The sequence below is a fragment of the Fringilla coelebs genome (assembly GCF_963513975.1).
Source record: "Fringilla coelebs genome assembly, chromosome: 7".
Taxonomy (NCBI): Eukaryota; Metazoa; Chordata; class Aves; order Passeriformes; family Fringillidae; genus Fringilla; species Fringilla coelebs.
In genome coordinates this window covers 4,841,560-4,856,994 of record NC_140035.1, presented here as the reverse complement: position 1 = coordinate 4,856,994, position 15,435 = coordinate 4,841,560, and the positions used below count along the sequence as shown (strand labels likewise).

The window sequence follows — 15,435 nt, the reverse complement described above, 5'->3', positions numbered from 1 at the left end:
GTCAAAAAGTGAAATATGCAACACGGTGTAAAACTAACAGAAAAAAAATATCTGGGATTCAGGAGTGAACGAGGTATCTCTCAAACATGTTTTTGCTGGCTACCAATTCTCAAGAAAGGATGAAGCTGAATGCACAGGATTTATGTAAATACTATTGGCCTGCTCTTGCAACTGTAGTAAGTGTTTATGCTCTGCTTCTTTCAGGCTAATAACATCTATTATTAGCAGATCTTGCTCATCTTGATCTAGACAAGAACAGTAAACTGCACACGGTTCCAAACACTGGGTTAAAAATAATCTCCAGCTATTTTTCACCTACTCAGTCTTCCACAGGCTCTTTTTTAAAGTTTAACATACATCTGGAAACAAAGGGTATTTAAAATGAAAGGATGTCTTGCAGGCTTATCCTTGACATTTCAGCAGCTTTTATCTTTGACCTTTCTGCCTATTCTTGCAATTGAAGACGACACAGAGCGAGGGTGATACCAATAGCACACGAACCCTGGTCTGTGTGCAGGGTGCAGAAGCACAGGAAGCAGAGAATAATTAATAATCTCAGCAGAAAGGTGTCCCCAATCTCCTACTTCCAAAGTTTGCAATGTGATTGGAGAATAAAACTGGGATCATCCAAGCAATAAAATCACAATTTGAAGTATTTTTTTTTTAATTTGACTTTAATACTTGACATAGATACTGCTTTAAATGGTCGTTTAGCTTTGGCTCATGTATATTTAGTAACGTGTATTGTACTCATAATTGCAAATATTTCAAACTCATAAAGAACTATTGGAGTTACTATGGCAACTGCTGAGAAGAGATCAATGTTATCACACTGCCCATGTAAACTATAGATCACGTTCAGGTTATTATTTCATTTATTTTTGTATAAATCCTCAGAGAATTGCAAGCTTTGATCAATGAACTGGTCTTCCTCACACTAATTTAAAAGACAATCAAGTCAAATCTGCTGAAAGATTTTCCTTCTCACTCTCTTTATTAGCTGAGCTCCTTAATTTAAGTGCAGGAAATGCAGGTTTCAAAGCAAAATGAGAGTAAGCTCTACAATTCAGAACTAGGAAAATATTTCTTAAAATATTTCTGAAATCAGCAATGGCTACCACATGGAGCTACCCAAATCCATAAACACTGTTAAAAAAAAAAAACAACAAAATGAAAGACAACAATCCAAAAGTGGCCATTTAACAGCCATATGGCAAAAGGTCTGGGCATTACAGAGGATCACAAGATCAGTTTGTATCAGCAGGATCAGGCCCGTGTGAAGCAGGCAAGATTTACCCAAGGATGAATAAAAAATCACCCTCCACAAACACATTCTCTCACCTTAACCAGCTTCACAATGGCCTCAGCAGAAATACACTTGTCCAGTTTTGGACATCCAACCCCTAGAATCACTTCAGAAAAGAGCAATGAAATCTAAAAAAAAAAACCTGCCATGATCCACTAGGGGGAAAAAAAAGCCAAAAAAACCCAACAAAACACAACAAAAAACTAACAAAACCCTATAACAGTTTAGAGTTGTTTGGTCTCAAAGAGATAAGAAAGAGAGACTATGAAAAGAGTTTTCAGACTCTACAGTACTGCAGAGCAGAAGAGTGTTCATGTCTACAACTGATTGGGAGAAGTATTGTACTTTCATTTCAGTAAAGGAGATTTGGTTCAGAGAAAAGATCTGAGGACAGAAATAGAAAGCATTGTGACAAACAGAGTAAGGAGGAGGACTCTCAGTGCTGCAACACTAATTTTAAAGCAGGCCACTTAAGAACCTTCCAGAAATGACAGGGACATAATTGGTATGTTTTCTATTATTTTTCATTTCAACAGTGGAACTCCTCTACAGCAAAAAAATACATCTCTTGTAAAACTATTACTTTAAACACAACGTACAGTAATTTAATACTCCAAGTTGTGTAGGGATTTGACTTTTGATTTTGCTGCTGGTTTGGTTTTCTTGGGGGAGTTTCGGGGAGGAGGTGGTTTGTTTACTTTGTTGGTTTGATTACTTGAGGGGTTTTTTGGGTTTATTTAGCTTTTTTGTTTGTTTTTTTTTTCCTGATGATTTTTGAGTGTTTTTTTAAGAAATGCATTATACAATCTCAGAAATTTTCATGGTTGGAAGGGACCTGCTAAAATCCCCTGGTGTAATCCCCTACTTGAGCAGGGCCAGACAGAACAGGTTTTTCAGGACTGTGTCCATAGAGGTTTCAAGCATCTTCACAGACAGAAACTCCACAACCAGTTTGGGCAATCTATTCCAGTGTCTGACAGTAAAAAAGTGTTATCTTTCAGATTTTAAGACAAATTTAATGCTTTTCAGTTAGTGCCCATTACCTCTTGTCCTACCAGCGACATTACCAAGAAGAGCCTGGCTCCCTTTTTCCATTTCCTCCCATTGGGTGTTATACTGTGTAAGAAACAGTGGAAAACAAAACAAAACCCACCAATATTCAAAGAATCAGGAATGACTCTGCCAACCCCAAAAGATGACAGCTCTGGCACTGTGCTATGCAACGAGTGCACCAGCGAGATTTGAAAGGGCTGCCATCCCTGCACGCAGGAAAAGAAGGAAATGAAAGATTTGCAGGAACGGCTGCAAGGTGATTGCTTTAGTTTGGGTGCATGGTTTGGGTTGCAATCCTTGAAGTCAAGCATGGGCTGTGGGGCAAAAGGGAAGTGCCTACGTACAGCAGATCTCTGAGTGCTCGTCGCTGCCGTCCAGGCAGTCGTCGTCGCCGTCACAGCGCCAGCGCTCCTGGATGCAGCGCTTGTTGCTGCACTGGAACTGCTCCGCCTTGCACAGCTGGGGCAGCACTTCTCCCTCTTTAACTGGGGAAAACATCCAACAAGAACATCTCTTTATCTGCTTGATACAGCCAGGATGCAATACTGCCCCTAAATAAATAATTATCACAGAATTCACAGAATCTCTGGGTTGGAAGAGACCTTCAAGATTATCGAGTCCAACCCAGCCTCAACACCTCAACTCAACCTTGACACCCAGTGCCACATCCAGGCTTTGTTAAACACCCAGGGATGGGGACTCCTCCCTGGGCAGTCATTCTAGAACTTTATCACTCTTTCCATAAAATACTTTTTCCTGATATCCAACCTGTATTTCCCTTGGTGCAGCTCGAGGCTCTGTGCTCTGGTTGTGTCAGTGCTGCCTGGAGAAAGAGCCCAGCCCAGCTGAGCACAGGCACCTTTCACAGGGAGCTGTGAGAGTGATGAGGGCAGCCCTGAGTCTCCTTTTCTTCAGGCTGAGCACCCCCAGCTCCTTCAGTGGCTCCTCACAGGGTTTGTGTTCCCAGCCCCTCTCCAGCCCCATTGCCTCCCCTGGATGCGCTCAAGCATCTCAACATCCTTCCCAAACTGAGGGAAATATCAATTCTTGTTCTAGCACTTCAGAGTGTTTTTAAATAAACTCAGCACATCTGAGGTAACTCCACCTGAAGCCTGTGGTGGCACACATATCTGAATGTGGTTGAAGGAATGATCTCTTAATAAATAGAAAAACTCTGAGCAGAATGGCACTCAAACTGGTTTTAAAATTGGTGTTTCGATTACAGTGTAAAGTATCAGTTTCAATATTGCAATACCTCATCAAAAGTAAACAGGAAGTATTCTGACAGACATTGGCCAAATTCTGGTGCACATTTAGAGATTGGAAATGGTTACTAAAAAGCTGATTCTTGTCTCCAAGCAACAACTCAAACACCTGCATTATGCACTGGTAGAGAAAAAAGACTCGGCAGAGAAGAAAGGATAAAATTCTGCTGGGGTAGAGTTAAGTAGCAATATAGAAGCTTGTTAATAAATCCAGGCAGATGCTCTCCTCCATATCAGGTTCAGAATGCTTCATGTGTAAATGGCACACACCAGTCCAGGACCCTCTGAAGAATACCAGAGTCTTTGGAAAGAGCCAGGCAGTGACGTGTGTTGGGAAAAATCCAGGAAACCTGCCCCATTCCACTCTCAAACTCTCTTGTCTCTATTCCTAATGCCTACATTCCATTTTACCAGTGAGGATTCCCCATTCCAGTTACTTCTGCTAAAAAGAAAAAGAGCTTTTCTTTCCTAAGTGATGGCTCTGCCTGGTCATTGCAGGCTCCATAATGTTCATCATGTTATGAAATAATCCTCATGCTTCTCTCGTCTCTACTAAGCTTATTGCTGGAGACTTATGTAAAATGTTACAATTAACTTCAAGAAATACATCAATGAGACTTTAAAGAATCAGAGAAAACTTTTAGAAAGTTACAAACAACATGTCTAAGCATTTTAAAACAGACATACCTGTAGTACCTGGCAAGTTATTATTTCAATTGAAATTCTCACCTTTATTAGAATAACTTTTATCATTGTTTCAATGAAGATAAATAAAGAAAAGATGAAAGACAGCAATATTTGCACTGTCTGTGTAAGAATCTATCATACATAAATACATCTGCTTGATGTGTTTTATGAACAGTTTCTTAATGAACATTTCAATGTCAGATTTCTGTTTAAGACACTTAGTACAATAATCTCAAAACTGTTCATATATATTTAATTTTATAATTCTATGGATCCATTTCTGATATTTTTAAAATATTTCAATGAACTATTTAAGGGCTTTATCATATCAGATGTGCTGAAATATTTTCCAATGCATTTTATCCTTAAATACTCTACTTAATATTCTGTTTTCTTTGGAAAATCTTTTCTATTCTGTAAACTGTAAACTAGAATATTTATTCAGGTAATGTGTCTTTGTCTTACAGACCCTCTAGGAGGCCACACTTTCTGGTTTTATTTTCATGTCTGACTTGATCCCTTAACAGCAGCATCAACTCAGATATTCTGTAAGAATCTTACTCATGCAGGTTGTACTGTTTTCCTCCAAAAGCTGATTATCAGCACAGGCACAAACTCTGCCTCCAGGAATGGCCAAACAAAGAGTGCTGCAGCCTCCATTATTAACACGACAGGCATTATCACCTGGGAAAAGAAATAAAAAGCAACTTTAACAGCCATGCTAGGACTAAACAAGGGGGTTTTAGTTGCCTTTTTTTTTCTTTAGGAACATAAACAACTGAAGAATTTTTAGCACTTACTTTCCTCTTGTGTTAGGAGCACATTACTCTCATATTTTAGTTATTGTGGGTTTTAATGTTTAAACATAATTAGTTACAGATCACTATTGTTAGTAGTAGTAGTAATAATAACAATAGCAATAACAAAATAACAATAATATTTATGATGATAAAATAATAATAATAATAATAATAATAATAATAATAATAATAATACCGCAAAAAACTTCACCACCAGCTCAAATAATTTTATCATTGCTTTCTGAAAGGAACAAATACTGCAAAATATTTGGCACAGCTACATGCACACATTGGCTTCAAGGAACCACACAGGAGATAAAGGAATGTTCTGAAGTTAATTGGCATCTGTACATGTTAAAGCAATGTGACTACAAATATAGATTAGGAAAAAATAAAGAGAGAAAACAGAAGTATAAAGAGATTTATGGCAGACAGAATACAGGCAAATATTCCACGACTCTTTTCTGAGCGCATCTGCCATTGCTGTGCTTTGCTTTTCTGTGTTATTGTTCCTTCCCCAAGCTGTTCCCATGAAAACCCTGCCAGCTGTCAGGTGTTTCACCATCCACCAAGGGCTGCTGCACCCTCACCACCTCATTCCTGAGGCAGCCAGACTTCAGTCACTGAGAGCCCACAAATGTCCCAATTTCTGTTTGTGTCACTTTGGTCATGACCTTTGCTGAGAGCTGCACTGCTGGGGACACCCAGCTTCCCATGAGCAAAAAAATCAGCTCTGCTGATTTCAGGTGCTGGTGAGAAGTGATTATGATCAAGGAAGATACAAAACTTCATGTCTGCTGAACCTTTAATGAAAACTTTTTTCCTTTTTTTTTATCTTCCTGTGCTAGTAAAAAGCAGTTCCTCATTTTAAAAGTGTAGAAAACATTTATCAGCTTGCTGGGCTAAACCAGACTCCATAAACCAGACTCCCTCTTCTCAAAGCTCCTCACTTCACTTTTCCTAGAAAATATAATATTAAGTTCTCATGGAGCTATGAACATGGATATTAAAGTGTCCCATCAGAGCCAGTCCTGCAGGTGCAGGGAAATCTCTTTAAATTATCAAATGAACATCAGACAATGAACAAATAATTTAAGATTTTGAAAATTTTTATATTTTGAGATGCACCCTAATATGTCTTACAATATTGAGCAGCATTTAATAACCTTTTTCTATACTTTTTCTGATCCACCATACACAACATTTCTTAGTAGAAAATGTGTAAACAGCCCATTAAAGACCCAGTGAACTTTTAAATAAAATTGTGCAAAATGATTAATAGAGAATGATGTGAAAGGCCACTGTGGTACTTTCAGTGGGCAGGGTGTGAGTGAGATGACAAGAACACAGGTCTAAAACCAGGGAAAATGGGAATTCTCTGAGAAGTCTGAGGGCTTGATCACAATTTTAGAAAGAGCTAAGACTGGACAATTAATACATTATTAGATCCTGACTTCAAGTCTGGACTATGATCAAATGACTAAAAAAATCCACTGTTACAGCTGTGGTCACCAAAACAGAAATATTATGAACAAAACATCAAAAAACCGAAGAAATGTATTTGAGTCTAAATTTTTGAAAAGCTCAGGTAAAACAAAGCCTCAGAAAAAGTAGCCTTGAAAGTCTCTGCATCTTTACAGGGCCATCATTGTACAAATCAAAGGATGTCAGTAAACAAAGTTTTAATAAGTTCTCAGAAGCTGCCAAAATAAAGAAACCAAAATAAAACCTTCAAAAGTGACTCCAAAATTACATGGCACAAGTCAAAACATTTGCAGTGATTTAATTAAAGCCTGTATATGAGTTTGTCACCTCACTAAAAGAAAATAAATCTGCAGAATAAAAGACTATTTCAGCCAAATATTGAAAACATATAGTGATGAGTCTGAAACCCAATGAAAGCTGAAAATAAATACTATCAACTATGAAATCACTAGATCAAAGTCAAGTGGTCCATCTTGAAGATGAAAAGTTCCTACTTAACCTCATAATTGGGATGACAAACTCCTGCACAGTGGGTTATGTGCTAGGTAAAGTGATAAAAGAGGGGATGATGACAAGGAAAATAGAAGTAACAAGAGTAAAAGCAAAAAGATCCAAGATAAAAAGGTTTATAAAGTGCAGTCTTCAACCTGAAGGTGCAAGGAGACCTTCAGTCTCATCAGTCTTGCTGAAGAGACTCCTAGGCTTAAATGTCTCCCAAAACACAGTTCAAGTAAGTTAAGCCTCTTTATTGAGCAAGCTGTAGAACCTGTAAAGCTATCAAGTATTTGGGGAATTAAATTTCCTCAACTATAATTCCTAACAGCTATTTTATATGGTTGTTCTTAAAGTAGTCCCAACTTTTTAAATATTCTCTAAGCTATTATCATATTTTTCATATTTTGACAGCTTTTAAAACAGTTGTTGGCCTCTTTCTTGCATGTGAATAAATTAGGCCAATTCCATTTTAATTAGCAAAAAAATTAGTCCAGAGCTAAGCCAGTTACAACAATGTAACTGCATTTCAAAGCTCTCAGGAAAAAAAAAAATGGAAACCATGAAGATTTAGGAGATACACTGAAGTATTTATTGTATTTGTAGTTTCTTATGAACCTAACCTCAAGTACTGTTAAACTGTGTAAGGCCACTCTTAGGGTCATCCTCCACAAACGAGGAGCAGCAGCCTGGTGCTTGAGCTCTTCTTTGCCATCTGAGGAGCTAAAACATTAGCTGGTTTCAAAAGAGGCTACTTTAACTGCTGTGAATGCACTTAGTCCAGAGTTATTCCCATGGGAGCAGCAATCCAGCCTTTCAATGCAGTGGAAATACCTGCAGGGTCATATTCTGAGCTGTTATGATAACTATGCCTCACCCTCCCATATTTTATGATGCACAGAGATCCAAAAACTCAGCCTAAGAAAGTAAGGTGAATTCCAAGCTCTGAAAGCAAGGAAAGGGAAACAAGAAAAACAAACCAAAAACTTCAATGGGATCATGCCTCATGAGAGAGAGACAATGAAAAACATCTCTTCTTGACGAGATCCCAAAAGCCTCATGTCCCTACCCAAAGCACAAAGCAAAGCAGGATTGGAACAGCATCCTGGAAAAGCCCCCCTAAACAATGCCAGTCTGAATTGAACCATGCCCAAATGAAATGACAGTTCCTGCCTGTGTCACAAGACCAGCAGCACCAAAGCTGTCACCTCAAAATACCACAGCCAAAAGTTTCTGAGGCATGTGCAGGTTACAGCATGTTATATCTTCAATATACCACTCATCTATAAAGCGGTTTTCTCTATACAACTATTCAGCCCTGAGCTTGCTCTTTTACAAGGAAAACATGCACACACACACAAATAGTTTCTTTAAAAGAAATTTTTATGCTCCTTTGGGAGCAATGGCAAGATCAACCTCACTGATCACGACAAAAAGGGAAGTTCCTAAAGGCTGCACTTAGCTTACAAAATTCCAATTACAATTTCAAACAAAGAATATATTAACAAGCCAAGTTCCCTCCCTTAAGACTTTAGCCCGTTCAGCAAAACTGTCTAAGAGGCAATACTTTCTCTCTCTGGTGTCAGCTTATTTGGAAGCCAGCAGCAACTGCATTGAATGCCCCTTTTTTTCCTGAAAAATAAAGGAATTTTCTGAGTACCAAATAAAGCAGCAGTCATATTGAAAGCAAACACTGCATCTTCTATCAGCAGGCACAGCATTCTGAAATTTGGCCACCTCGAGGGTAGATTTGGGCCCAGATTTTGCCTTAAAAGCACCAAGAGAACAAAACCCATACTAAATACAAAAAAACTCCACACAAACTATACTTTTACATGTCTTTGAATGTCAGAGAGTCCCTAAAAAGCAGCTGTGATAAGAGGAACACTGCTGCAGCATCTCTGACTTAGCACAGTGCTACACAGACCAGATTGGTTTAGGGACAGGAAATTTTAGTATCAGAACAGAGAAAATTTAAACAGTAAAAAAATAATCTTTTAAACAGTATTTTATCTATAATAATTCCTGATGCTCATTTTTATGTTTGGCTGCAGACCAAACATTCTGGTAATTAGTAATATGTTTTAACTGAAGCGACCAAAAAAATACTCAACAACTCACAGGAACACTGCATGCAGTAAATGGAATTCAAAGTTTCCTTCAGTAAAACACATTTTTATCTTCACCTATAGAGTAGCAATTGTATTTTCTAAATTCCATCCATGCAAACTTATGGCTTTTATCTCATTTCTCTACTGATCCAAGTAGCAACAACTTTGGATTTTTCCACTACTCTCAAGTAACTACTTTTATCCTGTGCAGCATGCAGTGTTGATTGCAGACCAAGACTGGGGAGCAAATTTAAAAAAAGAAAAAAATGCAGGCAGGATCTATGATCTCATTTAAGAAAAGGTAAATGTAATCACATATTTTATATCTATGGACCCATGCAGATATGTTTTTCTCTGTCATTGATACTTGCAGAGCATCTCTTGGTCCCACAAGGGAAAAGGGCAATAAGGCAGTGTGAGTGCACAGAAGGAATTCAGACAGGAATAATGCTGTGATTCACTTTTTATTATTTGTGAGAGAATCAATTTCTACTTCAATGGACTGAAACTCTGGACTTTCTCATGCCACAACTCCTATTTGTTTTTCTATTTTTGTTCATCCAGTCACCTCAAAATGCTTGGAGACTCTAAGGAAAAATGTCCTTTAATAACAAAGCTCTGAAGAAGCTGTATAAGTACCTTGCTGTTTGCGTGGATCATAAATCTGGAGCCCAAACAAAGGTGGCCTCTCACTTCTCAAGAGTGTCACATTCCTCGTTATCAGATCCAGCTGGAAAATTGACCCATTCATGTAGTCTGTCCAGTATATATAATTTCCATGGTGTGACAGTCCAAAAGGATGGTTCAAATCTTTTCCATTGTAGACTACCTGCAATTAATTAGTGGTAGGTGAGCATCAGCAAGGTTGAAAGAGTCTTTAATTTTCTAGAGAGGGTAAAACAAGAAATAGGAAAAACTGAGATCATTACTGTCCCAAACATAACAACCTACTGCAATAAAATGAAATCAAGAGTGCAGAGCCCTTCTGTGCAGCAGAACCAATATCTAACTTGAAAAAAAATTCACAGAAATTCACTTTAAGTGGCCCCCATCAGAGAACACAGGAACTGGTGCAGTCTCTAACCCTGGGAGGATTGGAAAGACCTAGAAGTGGGGTTTAGGGTCGTGGTTAGTGGTGAATTTGGCAATGCTGCATTAAGGGTTGGACTTGAAGATCTTAAGGACTTTTCCGACATAAACCATTCCATGATCCTGTGATTTTATCCCAGCAGATTCAGTTTGGAGTCATTGGTCTCCTTCTGGCTGGGATCCTTGCTTGAACCAAGAGCCTTTTTTCTACCTTGCCTGTAGAGAGGAGGAACCAGCCTCACATGCCTTCCCTTGTCTATTTCTAGCCACAAACCCAGGAGAACAAGGAGAAAAAGACAACTAGAATACTCTTTTGAGGTGATTGACAAACATCATCCCCTTTTGCCCTTTAAATTTCCTCTTTGGACTTGAAATCTTATAGTCAAAGCTCCTCATCTTCGAACTGCTTTTGATCCAAATTAATCAATCAGTCAATAATCTGACAGCTATTAGTGGAATTAAGGACCTCCCTATCCCCCAAAATCTTTACTGTGTTAAAGAATTATAGATGTGACTGACCCCATTAAATTTTGACAAAAATAACCTATAATTAAATACAAATTATTAAGCATTAAAAAAAATGTATCTTACAGTTATTTCCAGCTACATAAATTCAAGTAGTTATGCATTTTTATTACATCTAGATTCTAGAAAACTCACTTTTCAAAAAAAACCAAAAAACCCCAACATTCTGACACACATCAAAATAAAACCTGTAGACATGTGTTTCTTATTATTCACTAGTCACTAATTTTATGAAGCAGATGGTAAAACTTCCCCAAATTATCAGACTCCAGTTTGAGCCTTAACCATTGTCAGTGTCTTATTCTGTTGCTTGTTGCTTCTACAAACCCACACAGAATGACTGCACAGCCTTGTATCCAACTAGTAAAGGCATTAGTACCAGCTAAAGCAATCTCTCTCCATCTTTGACAGCATTTGCTGAGTGCTGCCCCTCTGAATATTACCACAAATGCTCAAAAGGGGTGCAGAGATTCAGATAAACCCATCCAGCAAAGTTCAGGGAAAAGCCTCTCTCTCGCAAAGACAAAAAAAAAGGGTTTTTCTATCAAAAAGCTCTTTTCAGCCTCATGGCTCAATCAAAACATAACTCATTGCCACATGAGAAAAAATAGGCTAAAAATAGGCCAAAAATCAGGCTTGGTGTCACTTAGGCCAGAGGAACACCCTCAGCTGTGTTTCAGCCTCTCACTCGAGACTGCCACCATGGTTCCAGCAGTGGCGACGTGGGACACGCCGTGGGATCCGCACACTTTAAAATCCTTGGGAAGTATTTTTAACACGACACAATAAAATCCAGAGACAGAACAGGCCCGTGGCAAACCAGCAGCATTTCTCTTTTACCTTTCTGTCAGTCCCATTCAAATAGATCCTTTCAATGTGATCATAATAGGCATCACACCAGTAGAGCACGTTGGCACGGTAGTCCAGAGTTAAACCATTTGGCCAGAGCATCTTTGATGTGACAAAAACCTGCCGGCTGTAGCCATCCATCCAGGCCTTCTCAATCCTCCCCACGCTGGCATCTATTTCATCTTCCTCCCAGTCTGTCCAATACATCCATCTGGGGAATTACAGAAATGAGCATTCAGATCCCATTTTAATCAGGTGAATTGTGCTGCCGGCTTTTAGCAGCGGCTCGTCCAAGCCAGAGCAATTTTGACTTTTTCAGGTTTCTTTCCATTGCTGTTTCTGCAACTCTATTTACTGTCCCTGACCACTGGATGTTGCTGAAGTGACACTTATGTTCTTTTGCTCATATTGTGATAAATTACATGATTACCAGAGAACCAACAGACAAGAAAAGTGAAAGAACTAAGACCTTATTTATTCCCACCAGAATTATAAGGTTTCTTTATTTGTTGGTTTTTTTTTTAAACCATTTCTTTTATTGACTCTGTCAAAAACCTCACATTTTCAGTGAGCTGGTTCTGGCCAGGTCAATTTGCCTTTATGATGTAAATATACTTTTTATTACACCTAATTCTATCAAAGAAGTTGCAGCACAATAATTATTTGCACTCTGGTTTTAGAGCTAAAGGGTAACCTTGATGTTCTGTGAACTTCATGAAAGCAGCTAAATCACTCAGAAAAATGTAAGGTGTACTTTGTCCATCACAAAAATGTTTAGAAACAGTTGCTGTGAAAATTAGTTGAAAAAAAAGCCAGTAGGCAATTTGAGTATAGTTTTATGGCTTGTAGTGCAGCAATATAGATTAAAAAAAATCCAAAAAAGTCTGAAAGAGAGGCACCAATATTACTTTGGAAAAGTTTAAAAAATCTATTAACTCCTCTAAAAGTATTGGCTCAGAGGAATTCTATGAGCCATTCTCTACTGGAAACTACAGAATAAACCTTTCCTTATTGAATTATTCTGAATATCATATTCTATTACAGAATTTGCCCTTGAAAACAGTGATTTCAACCATTTAAAATATGCAACTTGAACTTGTACAAAAACAGAGGGTAAAAAATATGCCAAGAAACCACTTTTCTTTTTTCTCTTTTTTTAAAACATGTTTTTCCCTAAGGAAATGAGTTAATGGGAAGAAACACTTAGAAAAATGTAAGCACTCTGTGAATTATCTCAGATTGTATCACATAAAGTCACATCATTTCATAAATGAAAACATTTGCCAGACAGCAGATGTTTACTTTTAGTCAAACCTAGGACTTCAATTAATAAGCATTAAAGAGAACAAAAACATCATGCCAGTCTTAAATCCTATTTGTTCATCCTGCTTTAATTGCTATTAATATACCTCACCTTTTCTTTCACCAGATTTATGTTTCTGAAGTACCTTCTGTGATCCTAACCCAATAACCATTTAATTGGCCTGTACTTGGAAGAATAAAGTCCTGGAATTTAAATACTGAATTTTGAATGATAAACTGAAGTAAAAAATTATTTTCCTGTGTAAATTAGATCAAATCTACTGGTCAAAAAAATATTCAAATGCAATTTTATGTATAAGCATAATTTGATATTTATGAGAGACTGGAAAAAAAATTGCATGACACAAGTTTGTGGATATTTATATGCAACTTTTTTGTTTACTTTTCATTTCTCTCAAATGACCCACTAGAAGGTTGTTTTGGGTTCTTTTAATGTTTTTGTAAACATGTGCAAAGAACATCAATCTATTTTTGATCTACAAGCCTTACAAACTCCATTGCATGTTTGACTCTAACAGCACTAGGTTTAATCACAGAATTATAAACCCTGCACATGCCCCGAGGTTCAGGTCAATATGGCACTTTTTTTATTGGGAGACAAAATATGTTTCACAAATATTTACATGACTTCTCAACAGCAATTACTGAGCTTTTCCCCATTAACTTTTTGTCTGTCCTTATTCCATTTATCCTGTCATAAGCTAAAACCTGCTCACAGTGACAGGCATTTATGTCAGTGTGCTTTACTTGTATCTCAAAATGCAGTTAATGCTCCAACACCGGTTAAATCAAGACTAAAATTTTGGAAACACAATTAAAAAGCCATAATAAATGCTATCCCTCAGGAAGAGCTTCCATGAGAAGTATAATCATGAAGGACATGCTATTTTATTAGAGAAGTGTTTTATATAATGGCCCTTTTCAGGCAATACATCTTCATACACTGCTTCCTGTGCCATGCATTTACTGAGCTGGAAAATTTAACAAAGTAATTGCAGGTGTGGTTATGGCTCGTGGTCTCATTTTATACCCTCACTGTCTGACCTTAATGAATTGCAGCTTTTCCACAGTCACTTCCACTCCTCAAAGGACAGGCTCAAAAGGGAAAAACCTGAGAGTGCAAATATTTTCTATAATAGGAAAATAGCAATCAATCTAGCCACACTGAAACTACCTACCCACATCATTGGATATCCAAATCATTCAGTGATTTTTTAAGTAACCAACCATTATACCACAGTAATATATTGTGGTTTTCTTTATTATGCAGCTTACCAAAATTAATTTAGGCTAATAAGTAATGAAGAGTACGTGTCTCTGTTTTGTAAACCAATGTGTACAAGGATATGGTCATAATTGAGATTTCTCCAGAAATTGAGATTACAGAGAGAGAAACACAGGAGAGTATCTTAAAATTCACTTGATATTAAAAATTCATAAAGGACTTACACCTTCAATTTATTTGAGAAAAAGGTGAGTCACATTCAGATTAACAGGACAGACATGCACCAGTGACAGGCATACAAATTCTTCTGAAGGCTTCAGGGCAAGAATGTTGGGCAGGAGTTACAGATCCTACACGCTCCTGAAGGATTACAGACCACTGCATGACTCTACAAACCTCATCCTGAGCAAACTGAATCCTGTGTTCATGCCACAAAGACAACCACTACAGAAAAATCAGTTTGCTTCATACCCATTGACAGGATCGACAACAATTCCCCTGGGGTGGGACATGTCTCCCTCCAACAAGGTTTTCCTGCTCTGAGCAGCTTTTTCCAGCCTGGCAACAGCAATGGTTTTCCTGTGGCCATCATTGGTCCAATACAGATTATTTCCAATCCAGTCCACTGCTATGCCTTCCACATTATCAAGATCTGTTGAGAGAGAGAGAGCAGTTAGTAAGAGTTTCATACTATTTATGTTCTATGTGTACTTATGGTCACTGTTTATTATGTGATATAGGTGTCATATTTCTAAAAGTGCTTTTTTCCCTTATCTACTGAAGGTCCAAAGCAAATTACAGATATTTAGTACCGACCAAAGTACCAACTAAAGCTTGTTCACCTAGGAAACTAAACCTAAATTTGGTAAATCAGACACAGGTGTAGAGATGACAATATGTCCTATAAGACAAAATAGGAGAAAGCTATTTGAAAAATAAAAAAAAAAACCCAACAAAAAAACACAGTGGTATGAGCTGAGGAGCCTTGCAAAATGTGTTTTAACATTTTTATCCGTGTTTCTGATACACCTGAACATCACTTTTGGGAAACTATTTTTCCTTGTGGTGTAAGAAGCTGGAGGGAAGCAAAGGTGTCAGAATGAGCTCTCTAGGACATGAAACAAGAGAATGGTGACATTTCTAAGCCAGCAACCACCTGGTCTCACAAGAATCACCATAGCACAGAACAACTGTGGGTCAGGTGGTGTCTGAGAGCAGTGCCAGC

The 15,435-nt window shown here is 37.8% G+C and overlaps 1 protein-coding gene across 1 annotated transcript in view; it reads right to left on the bottom strand.

The window, feature by feature from the left end:
- LRP1B (LDL receptor related protein 1B) overlaps nucleotides 1-15,435 on the bottom strand; it is a gene marked incomplete at both ends in the record, with an annotated part of 618,484 nt that overhangs the window by 198,406 nt on the left and 404,643 nt on the right. The window contains 5 exons of the mRNA XM_084209463.1: nucleotides 2,704-2,844; nucleotides 4,873-4,995; nucleotides 9,839-10,028; nucleotides 11,654-11,873; nucleotides 14,682-14,862. Of these exons, the coding sequence (XP_084065589.1) occupies nucleotides 2,704-2,844; nucleotides 4,873-4,995; nucleotides 9,839-10,028; nucleotides 11,654-11,873; nucleotides 14,682-14,862 (855 nt within the window). The remainder of the gene's footprint in view (nucleotides 1-2,703; nucleotides 2,845-4,872; nucleotides 4,996-9,838; nucleotides 10,029-11,653; nucleotides 11,874-14,681; nucleotides 14,863-15,435) is intronic.